At 39.5% G+C, this 20,609-nt stretch overlaps 2 protein-coding genes across 2 annotated transcripts; both read left to right on the plus strand.

The window, feature by feature from the left end:
• Positions 1–524: 524 nt before the first annotated feature.
• LOC308699165 (allantoinase, mitochondrial) lies at positions 525–9,436 on the plus strand. The gene is made up of 11 exons (XM_081379775.1): positions 525–715; positions 2,096–2,247; positions 2,477–2,591; positions 3,700–3,846; positions 4,057–4,102; positions 4,199–4,292; positions 4,410–4,596; positions 6,190–6,328; positions 7,534–7,706; positions 7,867–7,899; positions 7,979–9,436. The coding sequence occupies exons 1-11, from the start codon at positions 569–571 to the stop codon at positions 8,123–8,125; spliced, it is 1,380 nt and encodes a 459-aa protein (XP_081235901.1). The 5' UTR covers positions 525–568; the 3' UTR covers positions 8,126–9,436.
• Positions 9,437–9,748: 312 nt separating this feature from the next.
• agxta (alanine--glyoxylate and serine--pyruvate aminotransferase a) lies at positions 9,749–20,231 on the plus strand (the record flags this gene model as incomplete). The annotated part of the gene is made up of 11 exons (XM_081379747.1): positions 9,749–9,907; positions 11,254–11,446; positions 11,541–11,605; positions 11,678–11,778; positions 18,040–18,110; positions 18,190–18,274; positions 18,356–18,454; positions 18,608–18,677; positions 19,645–19,740; positions 19,854–19,982; positions 20,124–20,231. The coding sequence occupies 11 exons, from the start codon at positions 9,749–9,751 to the stop codon at positions 20,229–20,231; spliced, it is 1,176 nt and encodes a 391-aa protein (XP_081235873.1).
• Between the last annotated feature and the right edge of the window lie 378 nt (positions 20,232–20,609).

Below are 20,609 nucleotides of genomic sequence, written 5' to 3' on the forward strand. Positions count from 1 at the left end.
TTTATTTGAATTTGAATTGAAATAGGACATTTCTTTGATTTACCCTGGGATATGGCTCAGAGAGGAAGGCACAGCAAGCACTGAGCAACCACAGCATTCAGTTAGACACAATGCCAGTCTGAGCAGTCCCTTGTGGCTGCTTTTCTCTTCTTGTGTCTCTTTCTCCTTCCCAACCCTTCCTGCTCCTCTGTCTCAGCTCAGTGGAGCAATACTCTGAATAATTTATCCAGCTAGAGAAGCTCTGGTGTGGGCCTGACGCCCGATACCGTCTTAAAGGGACGCTTTTAGTGAGAATACTGCAAATAAAAACATGATGATAAAAGATAATGCAACCTAGAAGTCCACAACCGTCACACAAACACAAACCTAATCCTACCACCACACAATTTCAGCTGTATTATCAGTTTGAGTAATTCATTCAAAAGCCATGCTTACAGGTCAAAGAACTTTTATCGTCCTGCTGACATCCACATAAAGATCAATGAGGGAGGTGCATTGACTCTAAAGTGAAAGCTGTTGCTGCCAGAACAGTGAAACACACTCATAGGCTACATAAGATATTGCAGAAATGGAACCAGGATCAACTGTCAGTGCTGTGCGGAGCCAGAGGGTTTTGTGTGGAGAGGAAATTCGACCTGCAGTTATCTTAATAAAGGAAGGAAAGATTCATAGCATTCTGCCTGATTCGGAAGCTTCAGCGCACACTGCTGGAAAGGTGAGCTAGACTGAGAGAGTGCGACATACACCACCTGCTGGAGACTACAGGCGGTGCAGTCCTCATAAGATTTTGGAGGATTTAAGATTTTGGACAGAAGGGCCTGGTTTCAAAAACAGGGTTTAGATTAAGCAAGGATTAAGCCTTAGTTCAATTAAGACATTTAAGCAGCTTTAATAAACGTGCCTGATGTGCATCTTGAGACAAAACAATGGCACTGACATATTTTAAGATATCTCAGTGCAAACTGCTTTCAGTTAAAACAGCTCAAATATGCATTTTAGTCTGGGATTATATGCTTAAACCTTGTCTGTGAAACTGGGGGACAGATTTAAGGAAAGGATAATCCACGTAAAGGATTTAAGATTTTTAAGACACCTTGTTCAAAACCTTCAATTTCCTCCAACCTAAAATACACTTCAACTAGCTAAACTAAGTGTAAGTGTATAAAGATCTTACTTAATGAACCGTTATGTTTTTATTACCTTAGAATGCGCCATTTCTATCTAAATACACCACATTGAAATGCGGCGACATGTTTCTACAGTAGCCTACGCCTATGGACAAACGCGTTTCGTTACTATGTTGTTTTTCGTGCAAAGAAGCTGGCTAAAGTCAGCGAATAAAACACTGACACAGTGATGAACAAGTAACAATTATATTCGCAATAACATATCGTTTTACAGGATTATTTCTTAATTTATCTTTGTAAAGAAACCTCATTGCTAAACTGGCTACTCTCTGCGATCTCAGACGACGACATCTTTTCCTGACGGCCACTGTAACTTCTGTTGGTTGCAATTCGCAACCTCACCACTAGATGCCACTAAAAATTACATAGTGATTTAAGTCATTTCAACTTAAATTACATTAAACTGACTTAAAAAAATTAGTTGAATCTTGTATAACTTGTAAAAAAGTTGAAAATGGCTTAACTTATTTTGATGAGTTAAAGCAATGTAAAAAAAACATATGTTTTCATATTAATGATCATATCATTTTGTTACTTTTTTTTTTTCATAAATGTCAAGTTGGGGCACTGTTTTAAATGCATTAAAAAAATGTTCAGTCTATACAATGGTTGATATGTATATACATAACTTTTTTTATTTTTGCTGGTTAATGATTTTGTTTCAGAAATGTTTAAGTTAAAAGGCCGTTTCATGCAGGTTCCATTATGACAGCCTTTACCCCATATTTTGACAACATGCCTATTGTACAAAGAAAACAAATGTCTATTTGTCCATGTTCAATGAACTGTATTTTTGCGCAGTATGTCTCTAACAAAACATCTCTAATCCCTAACAAAACATCTAAATCTAATTTAAACCCTAAATGTTTTTCCATTCATGTACTAACTAGACAGCATCTTTATAACAGGTGTTAGATGTGGGGAACAGTCTGGTAATGCCAGGTATAGTGGACAGTCATGTTCACGTTAATGAACCAGGCCGTTCCCCTTGGGAAGGGTACTGGACCGCCACACGGGCAGCTGCAGCAGGAGGGGTGACCACTATTGTAGACATGCCCCTGTGAGTATAGACTTTTAAAATTAAAATTCAGTGACTTAACTGACATTACCATTATAATGGACGGTATATTTGGAAATGTAAAAAAAAATTGCTGATAGCTGAACTTTTATTAGCAAGCTGATAAAATACCTTTTGGGGTGGGTGGGGGGGGGGGCAGACCAAGTCTAGGTTGGTCTAGGTTAATAAATAACAATAAAGTGACATAACTGATTAATTTCATGGTACACAGAAACAGCATCCCACCAACTACAACTCTTGGAAACTTTCATGAGAAGCTGCGTGCTGCTACAGGACAGTGTTTTGTAGACACAGCATTTTGGGGAGGAGTCATCCCAGACAACCAGGTACTTGCCTACAAACTACCTGTACGAAATACATTTTGGTTTTACACTGTTCTTATAATCTTTTAATATTAAATATCATTCGAGCAAAAGTGGGAACACAAAAATATTTGCTACGCCATACCTCTATAAAAGTTTACCCTGTTTTTTACTTCTACGTTCCAAACATGGAAGTGCGAAAAATATTGTTTATCCATCTAAGCAGAATCAGCCGCTGCACACAGTAGTGTTTCATTTCTGAATAAATCAGCGTTTTTTTAACGAATTGGTCGAGTAAATTATTCAATGATTCACTCCAAAAGACATCCGAAACCCTGAACCAACCACTAAACCTTAATTTAACCCATGTAGTAACCTTACACTAGTCAGTAGGTATATTGAAAGTGCACGTACTGTAAAACAAAGTGCAACCCAAAATTCAAATCTTCATATTTTACACCTCATCCATACAAATTCATACAACACACATTCATACTAGATACAGAAGCACATACTTTTTAACGGTCACAAAGTACTTTACTCAGAAATTATCCGGTTTTGGACGCAGCCATCCACAAAGATTCAATGATTCACGCCAAAAGACTCTGGCAGCATACAAATATGTATACTTCACATTTCATGCGTACTAATTCATACTACACACATTCATACTATATAGGCTATATAACGTATAGCTAGCACATACATTTAAACAGCCACAAAGTACGTTCTTATTCAAAATAAATACCTACTCAGAGATTATGCCATTTTTGACTTGTTTAGTCCCTGAATGAATCAGTTTTTGAATGAATCGGTAGATTAAATGATTCTCTCCAAAAGACATCGGCTGCATCCAAATATGCATGCTAATGCATACTATACACATTCATACTATATTGAACATTCTTTTTTAACAGTCGCGAACAAAAGTCCCTATGCTATTTCGAAAACTTGTTAGCCAGACTTGTTTAGTTCCTGAATGAATCAGCATTTTTGAACAAATCAGTTGAGTAAACGAGTCATTGATTCACTCTGAAAGACAGTCACTTATCTCTTGGCATAAGAATGTGTTGCCAGTATAACAATTAAATGTTTGTCTGCCTGCCAATCCATCTCTGTTCATCCATCGCAGCTAGAGCTAAGGCCGATGGTCCAGGCTGGTGTGGCTGGATTTAAGTGCTTTCTGATCCACAGTGGAGTGGATGAGTTTCCTCATGTGAGTGATGCTGATCTGCATGAAGCTATGAAACAGCTCCAGGGCACAGACAGCGTTCTGCTGGTGAGCCATCTCATATTCTACCTGTCCCAATCATTTCATCTGACTTCATTAAACATTTCTGCCATGATGAGCTTCTCATGGCAATGGTAAAAGTATGTTTAGTCACAATTGTTCAGACATAATTGAATATGCAGCAATGAAATATGAATTATGTTGCTTATGGAACTTGAAATTAAGTTAAACAGTAATGATGCACCTATTTTGGAATAGTTTCATGCAGAGCGAGAAGTCCATCATCCAGCTCCTGAGAAAGGGGGTATGAGCTTAATCATATAATGGTAATTAAAACTACTGAAAATCATGAACATTTATTAATTTTAAGATGCAATTTCCTGCTTTTTTCGTCCCTCAGATCCGCATGAATATTCCACCTTCCTGAGGTCTAGACCTGATATTATGGAGCTTGAGGCCATCCGTACTGTCACTCAGCTCTGCTTACAGTATAAGTATGTTATGATGAGACCTATAAGGGTGATAAAGTCCTCAACTTTTGATAATCTAATGACTTTATTAGAGTAGCCAATCAAGAAATGACAAGTCAGCTGTTCTGTTCTTATTATCAGAGTACGATGCCACATTGTGCACCTGTCATCAGCCCAGCCTCTGGAGCTCATTAGGGCAGCAAGACAGGCTGGAGCTCCGCTGACTGTGGAGACCACCCATCACTACCTCAACCTGACGGCAGAGAACATCCCAGCACGGGCCACTCAGTTCAAATGCTGCCCACCGATACGAGACACGGCCAACCGGGTATCAGAAAAAAATGCATTTTATCCAATGAAACAGATTCCGTTTTACAGATTCCGTCAAATTTACACTAGATCTTAAAGTAATAGTTCACCTAAAAATAAATTACTTTCTTGTGTGGAACACTAAAACAGACATTTTGAGGAATACACACACTGTCATTTCCCCCATGCTATTATAACTAATGAGCACCAAAAAGGATGTAAAAACAGCATCGTAAAAGAATCATGCACTATATTTCAAGTCTTCTGAAATCATACAATAGCTTTGTGAGAGGAACAGACTGAAATTTACATTGTTGACAGACGATTATCCAGTGGGCTGTCAGTCAGGGACTTGAACTCAGACCCGATCAGTCCCATTTGTAAACCGAATTTCGGTTTTGTGAACTGAATCAACTGATTTATTAAAGGGTTAGTTCACCCAAAAATGAAAATTCTCTCATCAACAACTCACCCTCATGTCGTTCCAAACCCGTAAGAACACAAATGAACACAAATCGGAACGCAAACGAAGATCTTTTTTATTAAATCTGAGAGCTTTCTGTCCCTCCATAGACAGCTATGCAACAGACACTTTGATGCTTCAAAAAGTTCATAAAAAAATCTAAAAAATATGAATCCATATGAATTGAGTGGTTTAATCCAAAATTCTCTGAAGAGACACGATCGCTATGATGAACAGATTGAATTTAGGCTTTTACTCACATAAAATCAAAGCTCAAGCATGTTCGCTTGACGTGTGAGAACCAATGAGGTTAATTCTCGTGTGTTAAACAGCACGTTTGAGCTTTAGCAAGAGCCAATGAGATTCATTCTCATGTTAAACAGCATGTTTGAGCTTCCGCAAGAACCAATGAGGTTTGTTCTCGCATGTCAAGCATGTTCGGTTGAGCTTCTGTTTATGTGCGCTGATCAATGTTTATCGTGAATAAAAGCCTAAATTCAATCTGTTCATCATATTGTATAAAGCACTCGTTTCTTTTCAGAAAATTTCGACTAAACCACTCAATTCATATGGATTAGTTTTACGATTTCTTTATGAACTTTCTGAATCGTCAAAGTGGTAGTTGCGTAGCTGTCAATGGAGGGACAGAAAGCTCTCAGATTTCATCAAAAATATCTAAATTTGTGTTCCAAAGATGAACGAAAGTCTTACTGGTTTGGAACGACATGAGGGTGAGTAATTACTGACAGAATTTTTATTTTGAGGTGAACTATCCCTTTAAATAGAAAGCAAAAAATAAATAAATAAATAAATTCCCACAAAGTTATCATGTTTTTAGAATACTTGTAATAAAGACTTTATTACAAGAGCACAAGTCATATGGACTCTATTTATTTGTTTTAACACATTTATTATGGTGCTTTTGCACCAACTGCATTGAAAATTGTATCCTTCTTCATAATGTATCTTTTTGTGTTCCACAAAAGAACTTCATACAGGTTTGCAACAACATGAGATTGACTAAATAATGACAGAATTTTCATTTTAGGTGAACTATTCCTGAACTATTTTCTGATTGTCTCACGAACTTCCACAAAACGTGATTATAGTGCAGTCTAACTATTAGGAATGAATCTGTTTCTTTGTCAGGAGCTCTTGTGGTCTGCACTCAAAGCTGGGGAGATTGATATGGTTGTTTCAGATCATTCACCGTGCACACCTGACCTGAAGTGTTTGGACAGAGGCGATTTCACGCAGGCGTGGGGAGGGATCTCTTCTCTGCAGTTTGGTAGGCTGTCATTGTATCCAATTCGTTCATACACTCACACGCTGTATGTCTTATGATGGTCAAAGTACGGTGTGAGGTAAACAGTGGTCCACCAACAGTTTACCAATCAAACTAATGATTAACTCTTAAGAAACTGACGTTCAGGAGTCAAATCCCAGATTTGATCTAACTAACAAAAGATCTACAGTCACAGGAATAAAGTATGGGATTAGTTTGAATTTCCGCATTAATTGGTCATAAATCTTTATCAAATCACAACAATTGACAAACAAGTCTGCAGAATCAAAACACAAACATGGGTGTTCCACAGTGATTTTGACAAAATTTACTGGAACCAACACATGAAACCAAAGCTGTTTGCAAAAGACTCAGAATGCTAAGGAAAACTACACAGCACACCAACATCAAAACCTCATCCTAACCATCAGTTTGGAGCTACTTAGCAGTTTCATGTCCTGGACTGCTCGGAAAGCTCAAGCCCAAGTTTATCAGGACATTTTGCAGAGACTTTTGTCTTCCAATTGAAGTGCAATGGACAACGACCCAAAGACCAAGAGTAAAATCAATAACAGAATGAGATAAGCAGAAGAAAATATGCCTTCTGGAGTGACCCGGTCAGAGTCCTGACATCTTTGACATCCAAACCATAATTCTGAATTAAAAATGTAAGGTCTGATCAGCAATTACAGTTTGCTGTAATAGGTTATTGTCAAAACAGGGTCAACCAATTACCCAGCAAACAACCCCCCCCCCCAAAAAAAAATGTACAAATAACATTTTACTAATGTTCAAATTAAGATATGAATATGTTATTTCTGAATGTTCTCTGAACATCCTAAACATCCTGTTTTTAAATGTTTTTTCTTGGTTATGCGAACGTTAAGGAAACATTCCATTTAATTATCCTGCAAACATTATGGAAACGTCACTTTTGAATGTTCTCTTAAGTTTTGAGAACATTATTAAAGACAAGGTTAATTAGCTCCAACTTACTGGGTTCACATACTTTTTCCACCCTGAACTGTGAAATGTATTTACTGTTATTTCAACTGGGATTAGATCAAATGTTATGATCAATTTATTTAAAGGGAAATCTATGGTTCTGTAATATTAAATGATCAAATTCAAAGAGTGTTTCATATATTGCGAGTTAGCAAAAACTTAATTGGTGTTACTAAAATTTCCATTCATCTTGCTGTTTACAGGTCTATCTTTGTTCTGGACATCAGCTTCTAAAAGAGGATTTTCATATTCTGATGCAGTAAGCCTCTTGTGTAAAGAACCTGCTCGACTCTGTCGCCTTGACAACCAAAAAGGGAGTCTCATTCCAGGTCACGACGCAGACTTAGTCATTTGGGATCCAGAAAAAGAGTTTATGGTGAGAAAGAGAGGGATTCACTCAAGGGAGTTGAGCTGAAATGCTCGAAATGACTGACAGCAAGATAGAACATGCTTGTTGCTATAATTCTGTTTCTCTGAAAATACACTGAAAAGCTTTTCAGAGCCTGCAAGTAAATGTGTGTCATTTCATTTCTTAGGTGAAAGAAGACAACATACATCACAAAAACAAGGTAGGTCAAATTGTACATAAACCAATATGACTTTTCACATACTGATGAAGGGAATTTTTTACTTTTTCTCTCTTTTCAGTTGACTCCATACCTTGGCCTTGCTCTGCGAGGGAAGGTGAAGGGCACTATAGTCCGAGGGAGGCTGGTTTACAGTCATGGCTCTTTCAGCACTCAGCCTCTAGGGAAGCATCTCTTTATACAGCACAAGACACCGGCACCACTGTGAACAAAGCACATGAAACACATTCATTACATATCTCGCCCTATAGACCTTATGTAGCTCCGCCCCTTTTCAGCGCTGAGCTCGTTGTGTTCCGTCTTCCGGTTTGTATTTCCACAGCATGATGATTTACGGATGAAACGCTCGTTTTAAAACTTACTGGTCTACTGACGTTTGTTATGACATCCCCTTTAAAAATTAGCCTACAATTATCATGATAACTTTCGATAACTTTACAATAAGTAAATCCACTTCACCGGCTAATTACTCTTCGACAGCGATGCCATTGAAATATACAGAGCTACCGCAAAAACGGAAGTTCAAAGACAAAATTCTACAGATGTCTTGTTGCTCTGGCGCATAAGGTCTATATACTCACCACTTTCAGGTCAGGAATTGTTATGCAACAATGCTACTATGTGGCATAAAATTATAGAGTAAATAATTTTTTTTTTTTTAATTAGCAATTTATTTTAATTGATTATTGTGAATGGTTGTGGTATATTCCAAAATGCTTTGGATAACACTTTATTAATAATAATATTAATAATAATACATTTCATAATTAACCTAACATTTCATTATAAAGGGATAGTTCACCCAAAAATGTAAATTGTCATAATTTACTCCCCCTCATGTCGTTCCAGCACGACTTGTGTTTCTTCTGTAAAACATAATAGAAAATATTTTGAAGAATGTTGGTAATTAAACAGTTTCTATTCTCATTGACATCCATTGTATTTTTTTTTTGTCCATACAATGAAAGTCAATGGGAACCAAAACTGTTCTGTTACCAACATTCTTCAAAATATCTTTTTAAGTATGCAACCTTTTAATGGAATTTTGGAGCAGGTTTTAAAGCTGAAATTTTGTTTATAATTGTTATGGAATTTGAAAAAAGTACATAAATGTTAAAATATATTTTGAGCTATTAAATACAGAATTAAAATATGAATATGGTGCATTTTTTGTCATTTTCATTAGTTAGTTAATTAATAATGAATATTGTTAACTAAGCTCTATTGCAATTGTATTTCTTCAGGAAATGTAAATACAATTTGATTACATCACTGCAAAGATAAGTAACTAATGTTTAACCCAACTTCAGAGCAAAACAGTGAATTTTAAAGATTGCTTTACTGATTTACATGTAAAAATAAATGAATAAAGAATTCTGAAAATTATTTATCTGTGATATTAAACTGACTTTTGTGGTTTGCTCTTGTTTTTATGAGCAGACATTGTCAAAGTGTTATATACACTAAATGCTCAACATTTGAAAGATGCTGGAATAATAAATGAATGCTTTTGCCCTATATTTACACATTTTCTTCTGTATTAATTCATTTGTGTTTTAAAGTGAAAAATTATAACCGAAAACACGATTTAAGGTTTTAGGATTTCAGTGTTAGTGGTCTTTACTCAGTTAACAAGTTGAAATAGAATCTAAAGGCAAAAGAAATGTCAGTTAATTGAACAGCTGTTGTCACTGCTCAGCTGCACTGTTATAGCACTGTACCGTACGCATGTCAGGACACAAAGTGAGATGATTGGGCAACAGGTGAAAGGTTTGCCCACAGTTTACATGAGTTAACCATTGCCTCAGTCTGTCAGTGTGCCGGCAGCATTATGTCCTCTCTGTCTGTTCTTCCACCGGAATGTCTGTTACAGCCTTTCATCGTTCCCAAACGACTTATGCTTGGACCAGGACCGTCCAATGTACCCGCACGGATCTCAGCAGCCGGAGCACAGCCCATGCTGGGCCACCTGCATGCAGAAACCATTGAGGTAATACAGTACATGTGGTACATATACGGACTACTGACTTTTTAGGCCTTCACTTTTATACAATAAATGACGCTTTACCATTTTGAATCATTATTGGCCTAAAGGGATAGTTGACCGAAAAAAATAAAATTCGATCATGATACTTACCCTCATGCTGTTCGAAACATGTATGACTTTTCTTCTTCTGTGGAACATACAGTAAAAGAAGATATTTTGAGGCATGTCTCATACGATCAAAAACAGTTTGGTTACTTACGAATATGTAACCAAATGTTACTTATTCTTTAAATATCTTCTTTTTTGTTCCACTGAAGAGAGAAAGTCATACAGGTTTGGTAAGACATGAGGCTGAGTACTGTAAATGATGACAGAACGTACATTTTTGAGTGACCTATAATATTTAAAGTCCCCTTGAGGAAAAAGTCAAGTTTTTAATGTTGTTTTTATGTCTATGTGGTGTTTTTAATGTGCTTTAAGACAAACCATGTGCAGATTCATAAGTCAACGCCATTGCTGAGTATTTTCTCTTTTAAACTGCGTGAACCAAAGACAGTCTCAAAAACACGGTTTGAAATCGCTGGAGTTTCTGACGTCACAAACTACCTTGAAACCAATTACCTCAATGTGCTGGCGGGCTTTAGCATATCATTAACACTGAACTAGTAGGGGAGATGCCAGGTTATCCCGGTATATTTTTCTGTTGATATGAAAACTTGGGTAGATTTAGCAATATAGTGGGTGTATGATGTATATTACAATGTTATAATGAACTATATGCCTTTCTCCACTGATGTTCTGAGTTGTTCTAAGGATGCTGATTTTCAGAAGGCAGCTGTCTGACTCTGAGATGGTGAACGGAAACATTGGTTTGTGTAACACTAGCAACACATTATTAGCTGTTTGATAACATAGTCAAGCAAAAGGCTAATCAAATGAATTACCGTTATGTGTCCGTCTGACGTTGTAAAGAGCAATACCATTGTGCAGCGTTTACATCAGTAAGTTGACCGAGTGAATCCCTGAGCTGGCGTGAGTGGAGGCGGGGCTAATTAGCATATTTCATTGCTCCGCCTATACTAAATGAAGCAAGGGTGAGTAACATTCAAGCTATTTTAAAATATTCACAGGAAAAAATGTTTAAATATGTCACTTTGGTGATCAAAGATAAAATGATTGACTACAGGGGGACTTTAAACAACTGCAACACAAGTAAAATGACTGGGATGTGGTTAGTGACATTGTAAAACACAAATTGTATAGTAGCTTGAGATTTTCGTAAATATAATCCTGTCATAATTAATATCTATCAATGAAATTCATTCAGTGTTTGTTTAATTTTCTTTTAGATTATGAATCAGATCAAGAGTGGCATTCAGTATGCATTTCAGACCCAAAACCGAGTGACTCTGGCTGTGAGTGGACCGGGTCATGCTGCTATGGAGTGTGCCATCTTTAACTCACTGGAGCCCGGAGAGAGTATCCTCATAGCTGTCAATGGCATATGGGGGGAGAGGGCTGCGGAGATCGCTGAGAGGATAGGTACTGTTTCTGCTTTTAGTAGAAAGCCTGGAACCGAGAGTTATAAAGGTGATTCAGAACATCATCAATTCATATATCAAACACTCTTCAACAGGTGCCAAGGTGAACACAGTTGTAACCTCTGCTGGTGGGTACTTTACAAATGAGGAAATTGAGCAGGTAAAAATTATGTTTCATTAACCACTTATGTATTAACTACATATGATTAACCATGTTTGTACTGTTTTGAAGGCATTAGACAAATACAGGCCAGTGGTGTTCTTCCTCACACATGGAGAATCCTCCACAGGAGTGGTCCACCCCATAGATGGCATAGGTGACCTTTGCCACAAGTGAGACATCTCCTCCTGAATAGAGCTTGGATTTCTCAACATGCTTCAGATTAAGACTCCTTGAAATCAAACGTTTTCGGCTTCAAGTCTATTTTACTAACTTTGAGGTCATCTCAAAATTCACCTTTAGCAGATGCAACAGTCTTCCTCTTCTGAGAAAACAGAGAAAAATTTTGCGATGCACGATATAACGCCCACCATATCGGTATTGGCCGATAAATGTTACTTTTTAATGTTATCATTATCGGCCAAAATTTGGTTGATATTTTAAAGCCAATAAATAATGGATTATTTCCTTCAGCTGAGACACGTTGTGCACTGTTCGCCATGATGGTTCTGAATTGCTTGAAGTATGATTGGAATCACTAAATTCAGTTAAGTGTAACATGCGCGGGGCATGGCTTTTAATGGTGAGACTTTTGTTTTCGCAATCAGGCTCTCAAAAATTATATAAAAATTTGGATTTAGATTTATCGGCCAATATATTGGTTATCGGCTTTCATATATAAAGAATTATCGTTATAGACCAAAATTTTCATATCAGTGCATCCCTAGAAAATTTATTGGTGACTCATGTTGCATTACACAGATTTTTGTAACATCAAATGCTGTCTTGAATGAGAACGTTCCTCCCCCTAATACATTCAGCCATGACTAACAAGTAGGTTAGGCCGGTTCAAAAGGGAACTTGCACTGCGTCAATGACGCTATTGGGGAACGCCATCCACGTGAACCTGTGTCTGAAAAACTATCCAATCACGGCAATCGAATTTGACCAGCGACAGCCTATGACGTCACTACTAGTGCGACCCGGAAGTATAAAAGGGGCACCTAGAGAAAATGTCATCCTCTTTTTGAATTCAGGGACTGTTTTGTCTGATTTGCAATCACCTGAAAAAGGTAAGAACAATTATGGCATGTGATAAACGTTTCAAGAAGTGTGTGGATCCGTGTCTCAGGTTTCTGACACCAGATGACACCCACAACTTGTGCGTTTATTGTTTGAGCGAAGAGCACGCACGATCAGCTCTTGAGAGATCTGATTGTGCAGAATGTTAGAGTTTTCCTCTTAGAAAACTCCGCTCTCGTCTGGCCCTCTTCTCGAAGGAAGAGGGACAGGCATCTGGGCCCAGTGGTTCGGGTCCCGCTCGTGCTGAGGCACTATGGAGACTCAGATCATGGCGTTCCCAGATGGAGCTCGCTGATGAGTTTGAGAGTGGTCTTTTCCTCTCACGCACGTCAGAAGCTCGCGAGAGTGAGCTGCTGGATGAGGATGTGTTATTACATCTTAAATCTTCTGATCTAGCAGCAAGTGCTCTGCTGGCACCTAGCCCGAGAGAGCAGGAGCTGGCTGATGAGCGTCAAGAAGAGGTACAACTTGAACCCTCACAGCCTACCTGCCCCATGTATGATGAGCTGTTGGGTGTTATGGAGCACGCTTCAGCGAGGCATCAGCTGCCGTGGGAGTGCGTGAAGGAAGGAGCCGTTTGCGGCTGGCTGGATGAGCGGTTCCTTTCTGGCCATAACTCCCCAGCTCCTGTGAGCCTTTCATTCCTTCCTGATCTGCATACTGAGATCAAGAAGGCATGGAAGAACCCATATTCTGCACGCATCCATCGTCAGCAGTGAGCAAACTACACTGATGTCGAGGGGATGCGTGAATATGGGTATGTGTCGATGCCCCTAATTGACGAGACGTTCGCGAACTATCTCACTGCTGGAGAGGCATCGGCATTAAAAGCTCCGGCCCTGAATCATACGCGGCAGCAGGTCAGGCTGGGGCTCCTTTACACACGATGTCTGTGTTACAGGCATACCAAGCCGACCTGCTGAAGGATTTGGATCAGGGGCAGGGTCTCTCCCCTGACGCAGTGGACGAACTGCGCTGCACCACAGATCTGGCTCTTTGGGCCACCAGACAAACCGCTGCCTCGATTTGAAGGTGGTGGCGATGGTGGCCACGGAGAGGCATCTGCGGCTGAACCTGTCTGACATCGGGGAGAGAAAAAAAAGGGTTTTCTCCTCGATGCCCCGGTTTCACCATCTGAACTTTTCGGCGCCTCCGCTGAGATGGTGGTGGAAAAGTTCAGAGAGGCGAAGGCATGCTCGGCTGCATTCAAATCATGTATTCCGCTGCACTCCGAATCCACGCCCAGACAGCCAGGGGGGCCTGGCCCATTCCGGCTCGAGGATCGGAGACAGGGCCAGAGGTTCAGCGTCGCCTCTCGCGCTCCTCCTCCTACAAGGAGTAGCTCGCTGAAGAGACGCGACTCAAGGAAGAAGCGGGATCTGAGGGAGGTGATCCAGCACAGGCGCTCACAGCGTCAGTGAAGGGTCCCCTTCCTCTGAGGGTGAATAACATCCACCCTCTCCTCTCTTCTTCCTCTCTCCCCTATTTTTCTTTACCCCAGGCGCTTCTTACATCAGGCCTGAGGCCTGGACCGATGATGATATTTTCCCATTAAACAGAATGCTTCTGAAGGTCTGGAGTCGGGCTTGGTAGTGAGCGCGCCCTTTCTAGCTTTGGGTGGTAGGCCTTCATTCGAAGAATAAAATTTAAGCCGCCGCTCTATGAGCAGCAGGATGATCTTGGTAGGTCTTTATGTAAGGTTGTTAAACTAACACCTTGGGTCCCTGTTTAGAAAGTATTAAGGGGTATGTTTGATAGGAAAGGATATTAAAATGAGGAATTAGGGCCCTGTAGTTCCCTTTTTTATAGGTAGGCTTGCATACCTTATCATAGGCCTCCTCTTGTGTTAGATTTGATAGGTTTATGTAGTAGGTGGTGCCAATCTTGGTCACCCAGTGATGTACAGGTTGGCTTCATCTCATAGAGAAATCTCTAATGAGGCCACCGTGCACGAGAGCTTCAAACAGATTCTGTTAGCGTGAAATGGCTTCCTCCCATTTGGGGGTTTCTCCTGAGGCCACCGCTTTGTATAAAGCTCCAGTAGACCAACCAAGCGTTGCCCCTCATCGGGCCACCTGGATAGCCACCTTGTATTTGTATAGCAGGTCTCCTCTCACTTCTCAGAGTTGTTTTGAGACTATAGCTTTGAACTTCAGACATAGGATATTCAAGTGCCATCCCCACGAGGGCTGCATTAATATCTGGCTTAGGCATGTGTAATAGGAGTTTGTTGGAGACTATCTGCTAGAAGCTTTTTCGTCCCGAGTCCCTCAGTATCTCAGCGTAAGCTCTGTAGAGTTAGATCATCTACAGCTTATCTCTGTAAGGTCTAGTTTTCCCTGGTACTGGCCTCCTCTTTCTACAAGAGTCTTGTAGCCTAGGCCCGTCTGTGCATTAGGTGATAATGCTAGTGGATGTTAAGGGTAGAATAAATAGCAGCATAGGTAGCATGCTATTCCTAAGCCTCCCATGAGGGTATATTCTGGGCGTTGTCAGACCTGTCTCTCTGGAAAGTAATGCTGAGGTCTCCGCTTTCAAAGCAGTATATTGTAGCTAGAAATTCCTAGCTAGTCTTTAGGTTGGTTATCTAGGCCCCTTGAATTAATTTTCAAGTCATAAGGTGAAAATGTCGTTGGCCTCATTGCTGAGGCCTCCATTTCCCTTGGGCTTAGTGTTTTTTTGGCTACCCACAGCTTTAGTTTATTCGCCCTACACCACTGGGGCTCACTTAAGTACTCCCTCCCATTTGGGACTGGTTTAAGTACACTCCCTTAGAGCCTAAGCATGCCATGGGCTGACACTTTTTGATAATTGAAGTTGTAGGCCTTTCTATAGGCCTCCTTGAGAGTCAGGTAGCGTAAGATTGTACTCCCCTTGTTTAAAGGGTCGATAGCGCTCTAGCTGAGTAAACTGTCCATTGGCAATGTTAAGTAGGAAAACCCGGGCCTACAGTATTTTTGTGAGTACACCTATGATATCTGAGGCTAGTTCTGCTAACAAGTATTGCTATGAAGTAGCAGGCCTTCACAGGCCTCCTTGAAGGTGGCTCCACCATGTTGTGGATTTTAGCAATAAATAAGATCATCATGTTGTAGGCTCCTTTTGATCCTCTAAGCCAGGGGTCGGCAAGTAACTTTGGCCGCGGGCCAATATTTTTTTTAGCCAGTAGATGGCGGGCCAGCTAGACAGAGTAGGCCTATGGATACAAATTAAATACTCTTATATAGGCCTATAATCGCAGAATATGATGGGTCCGTCACCGTCCGTGGATCATTCGTTCAATCGTTTTTTCAAATTAAAACCAAAAATAAAAAGAATAAAAATGACTTGTTTTTCCATTATTTATTTCCTGAACTAAAATGAAAAAACGAATAACGACGTGTTTTCTGATTTTCTGATTGTGCTCAGATCAAAAATAGAAAAAATGAATTACTGGATTAGACAAATTTTCATTTTGATTTTTGATTTTGAATTTAACACCTTAGGCAAGGTGTATCAAGGAAATCATTTTAAACAGATCAAGTACTATTGTGGTAACAGAACAGATTATGCCTCATTCGCTTACAGTCCGACTTTTGAACTTTATTCCTTTTTTTTATTATTATTTATTCGGGACACACACATACACACCTACGGTTTAATGAGGTCTGTCAATATAAATATTAGGCTATTTTAACATTGTAGGCCTACTGTCAGCAGAGAAAAAAATGCCACAGAAAAAAATTATGAAATATAAATAACATAAATTAAATAGGACAAAGCCTATCGCTCAAATTTCTAAGCAACATTAACGAAAATCATATTGCCCTACTGACAAATGAAGTAGGCTATTTTCTGCCGAACTATTTCAAACATCCTTGCAAAAAAAGAATGTTGTTGACTGACAATGGTTTCAGTACCAAACAGCTCCTCAGAGGTGTACAGGTGGTCAGAATTAAGTGTGGATACGCTGTCAAAAGATGTCGGGATGGGCTATTGTCAGTCAGACCGCCCACTCCGTCCAAAGTACATTAGAGTTCTGACCGCTACCGTCTTTTGACGCGCGAATGGACACAAAGTGGTCAAGCGTGAACTAGACGCGGCATGTGCGAATTTGCATCGCTATTCGCGTCCGGTTTGAACGTACAGTTATACTTTAAAATGTAATCCCGCACCGCATGATTCCCTATATGTGCGTTGCACACAGTATGCGGCGGTGAAATCGCAGCGCGACTACGGCTTTACTCAAGTATTGGAAGAGTTTTGTGCAGCATTTAGGACTTCCAAAATGATCCGGCGGGCCAGAAAATATTGCTGGCGGGCCACTTTTGGCCCGCGGGCCGCCAGTTGCCGTTCCCTGCTCTAAGCTCTATGCTGAGTTCTATTCTCCAGGATGCCTGTCTCTATGATCCGGTTTCACTATCAGTTTTGTGAGAGACTCTGTTTAGGAAAACAGACAGGTTGTTGGCAAGACTAGGCCAGTAGATTTGATCAGGTCAGCCTCCCCTGGTGGCATATGGGGCTGACTTTATGTCCCACTCAGAAAGTGACTGGATGGGATTCCTTTCGGACCCCCAGGCCATATTCCCTTAAAGGAACCCCTTCCATGGAAGCTGTTGGTTTCAAGCCCTTGAGCGGCCTTGGTAGGCTTTTCCTTGTTTGGAGGCCTCTTTGAGGCATATGGCTTGGGCAGTGACCGTAGGGAATAATGTCACTGACAGCCTGAATGTGACCCGAAGGAGGAGTGTTTTCTTGGCATTTCAGGTTGAAACTGCCAGTTCTGACGTTTTGTCACGAGCCATAATTGGCATGCACTCCCCTCAGCATGGTGAGATTGTACTTCGTTCCCAAATAGCATCATCGACAAAGTGCGAGTTCCCTTTCGAAAAGGAATGTCTAGGTTACGACTGTAACCTCTGTTCCCTGAGAACAGGGAACAAGACACTGCGTCGTTAGCCATGCCTCGGGGATGTCTGCTGAACAGTCCCTTCAGACGAAAGTGGATGACATGTTCTCTAGGCACCCCTTTTATATTTCCGGGTTGCACTAGTAGTGACGTCATAGGCTGTCGCTGGTCAAATTCAATTGACGTGATTGGATAGTTTTTCAGACACCGGTTCACGTGGAGGGCGTTCCCCAATTGCGTCATTGATGCAGTGTCTCGTTCCCTGTTCTCAGGGAACAGAGTTTACAGTTGTAACCTAGACGTTAATCATTTACCTTTATCCATATAGCAGAAAGTTTTCTAAATCCAAATCAGGGTTGGTTGCTTAAAAAATTAAAAAATGGATGGATGGATGGATGGATGTGTCTGTGTGTGAGAAATGTATTGTTTATTTAGTTTTTTGAGTAAATTCTATTCTGTCACTTAGGTACAACTGTTTATTTCTGGTTGATTCAGTAGCAGCATTGGGAGGTACCCCTATCTGCATGGATGAGCAAGGTATCACCACTTTACACGTTCTGCCACCACAAACATTGCCTGTGATCCATGATTTGAAATGTACATTTTGTATTTCTAGATATAGATATTATGTATACTGGCTCTCAGAAGGTCTTGAATGCCCCTCCAGGAACTGCACCTATCTCCTTCAGTGAGAGAGCATGGTGAGTCAAAACAGCTCCAAGTATTATGTGGGAAAAACAAATCTCTAAAACGCTTTTTTCTTTTTTCTTTTGGCAAAACAGCCAGAAAATATTTAACAGAAGGACAAAGCCAATCTCTTACTTCTTGGACATGAGCTGGTTGGCAAATTATTGGGGTTGTGATGACAAGCCTGTACGCGCGTAAGGACCACTTTTACCAAGCACTGTTTGTTTTTTGTTTACCAAAACAAAAATCAATATGCTCAGACCTTTGAAGTAAATTCTCTATCATTAAAAACAATGAAAGAATATTGCGCATAAATGATAAAGTTGCTGAATCTGTTGTTTGTACAGTTATCACCACACCGGACCTATAACTTCTTTCTACGGTCTGCGGGAGAGTCTGGCCATCCTCGCAGAGACTGTGAGATCATACTCTGCCTTATACTCACATTTTAATTTTCTCCTGGCATTATGATCATCTGAAGAGCTAATGGCCAAAAACATCAACATGAATTAGTAAATCTGAGAAATATAAGGGATGCATCTAATGAATGAAATCAATAACAGTTTTGACAACATACTTTATTATCAGGGGAAAACAAACAAGCTGTCAAAAGCTGCCATTTTTGCACATGAATTTGCTGTAAATCTCTTTTTAATGTAAATGAACTTGGAGTATTATAATATATAATATATATAACATGCACCTCTGACCAAATAGATTTAATATCTATGTATAAAATTTACATTTTTATTTTTATAATACCACCCAGATTTTGGGGTACGTATGGTGTCAGCTGTTCCAACTTTTTTTTTTTGTAAATTTGCATTTTAGTATGAAAGTTATTGATGAATCATGAATAGATTGTACACAGATTGAACACAGATTCTTGTGTGATTTTAAGACCCAATGTTCCTCAGCAAGTCACATGTAGTTTTATGCTTCAACTGCTAGAGGGCCAAAGTTACATGAAACTTAAATCAGTATGAAACTGATGTTGCGATAGTCTTTTCTTCCCGATCGTGACTATTCCCACTTTTCCCCATTGATGCAAGTTAAACGGCTTCTCGAACAAGAAAAAATGTAGGATGGAACTTGATTTTGTCCACTGAGAATTGATTGGATGGTTTGCTATTGCTGTGAGATCTCATGTGAGTGACAGGTTGTCCCGCCGTCAAACCAGTAAACACATCATCAGTGAAGAGAAGAGATGTTTGCACAGAAAAAATATTTCAAATAAAGACTGCAATATTCCTTATAAAAACAAGAATTGTCCATTTTGATTTCATGGTGACTTTAAGAGCTTCAGAAGATCAGGTAGTCAAGCCCTTGAAGCTCTTGGAGAAATATTGTAAAAAGGCATTTGTTTGATGCATATTTTTTATAGGGTCTTGAAAACTCATGGAAAAGACACAAAGAGGTTGCAGAGTACTTCCATAAAGGCTTAGAAGAAATGGGCCTAAAACTGTTTGTGCAGGATAAGGTTGGTAGAAGAAAAGGAGCCTCAAAGATCACAAAAAAAATCTCATATAACATACATATTATATGAGTGTAACTATAGTATTACCTGTTTTGAAAACTTCTTGTGTCTTATAGAAAGCGAGACTGCCAACAGTGACCACAATAGTAGCTCCCCCGGGATATGACTGGCGAGAAATCACTGGGTACATAATGAAGACCTATAACATTGAAATCTCTGGGGGTCTGGGACCATCTGCCGGCGTGGTGAGAAGCTATTGGATTCAATTAATCATAACTGACAGACAAAAGTCATTCCAAGTACATTGATATAGTGTGTTAAAGAGACACATGGGTCAGCAATTGTAAAAGCACTGTAAATGTTTTGTTTCTCATGTTATTTTACAGGTTTTGCGTGTGGGACTGATGGGATGTAACAGCAGCAAGACCAATGTGGACATGGTGTTGGAGGCCTTGGCTGATGCTCTTAAACACTGTCACAAGAGCAGAGTCTGACAGCTTGACTGCTCATCAATAACAAGTCCAGCTTTTAACCCTATATCAGTGGTTTTCAGTTGTTTTTAGTGACAACATCCTTTGAAAGTAGAAAAACTTGTTCTGCCCCTCCTTAAAAAACGAAACATATCATTTGCATATTATAGCTGATACATAAAAACAAGGGGGAAAACTAGTACAATACTAGTAATGTTACGTTTTTATTGAAGAACTGCTATAAAACATTACTTTTTCATCTTATTCATATTTCATTTCGACTTTTTGTAAGCTAGCCGTTCTTCTATTTGCTGTGTATTTTACGTTTTGCAAAAACAAAACATTTAAATTGTATAAAGTGGTTCTTGCAATGTAAATATATATATATATATATATATATAT

This window comes from Scardinius erythrophthalmus (assembly GCF_964197995.2).
Source record: "Scardinius erythrophthalmus genome assembly, chromosome: 12".
Taxonomy (NCBI): Eukaryota; Metazoa; Chordata; class Actinopteri; order Cypriniformes; family Leuciscidae; genus Scardinius; species Scardinius erythrophthalmus.

Coding starts and splice junctions, on each gene's coding strand:
- LOC308699165 (XM_081379775.1), top strand. CDS start 569: ATGGAACCAGGATCAACTGTCAGTGCTGTGCGGAGCCAGAGGGTTTTG. Junction 3,847..4,056: donor GCACAGACAGCGTTCTGCTG/GTGAGCCATCTC, acceptor ATTTTGGAATAG/TTTCATGCAGAGCGAGAAGT. Junction 6,329..7,533: donor GATCTCTTCTCTGCAGTTTG/GTAGGCTGTCAT, acceptor TGCTGTTTACAG/GTCTATCTTTGTTCTGGACA.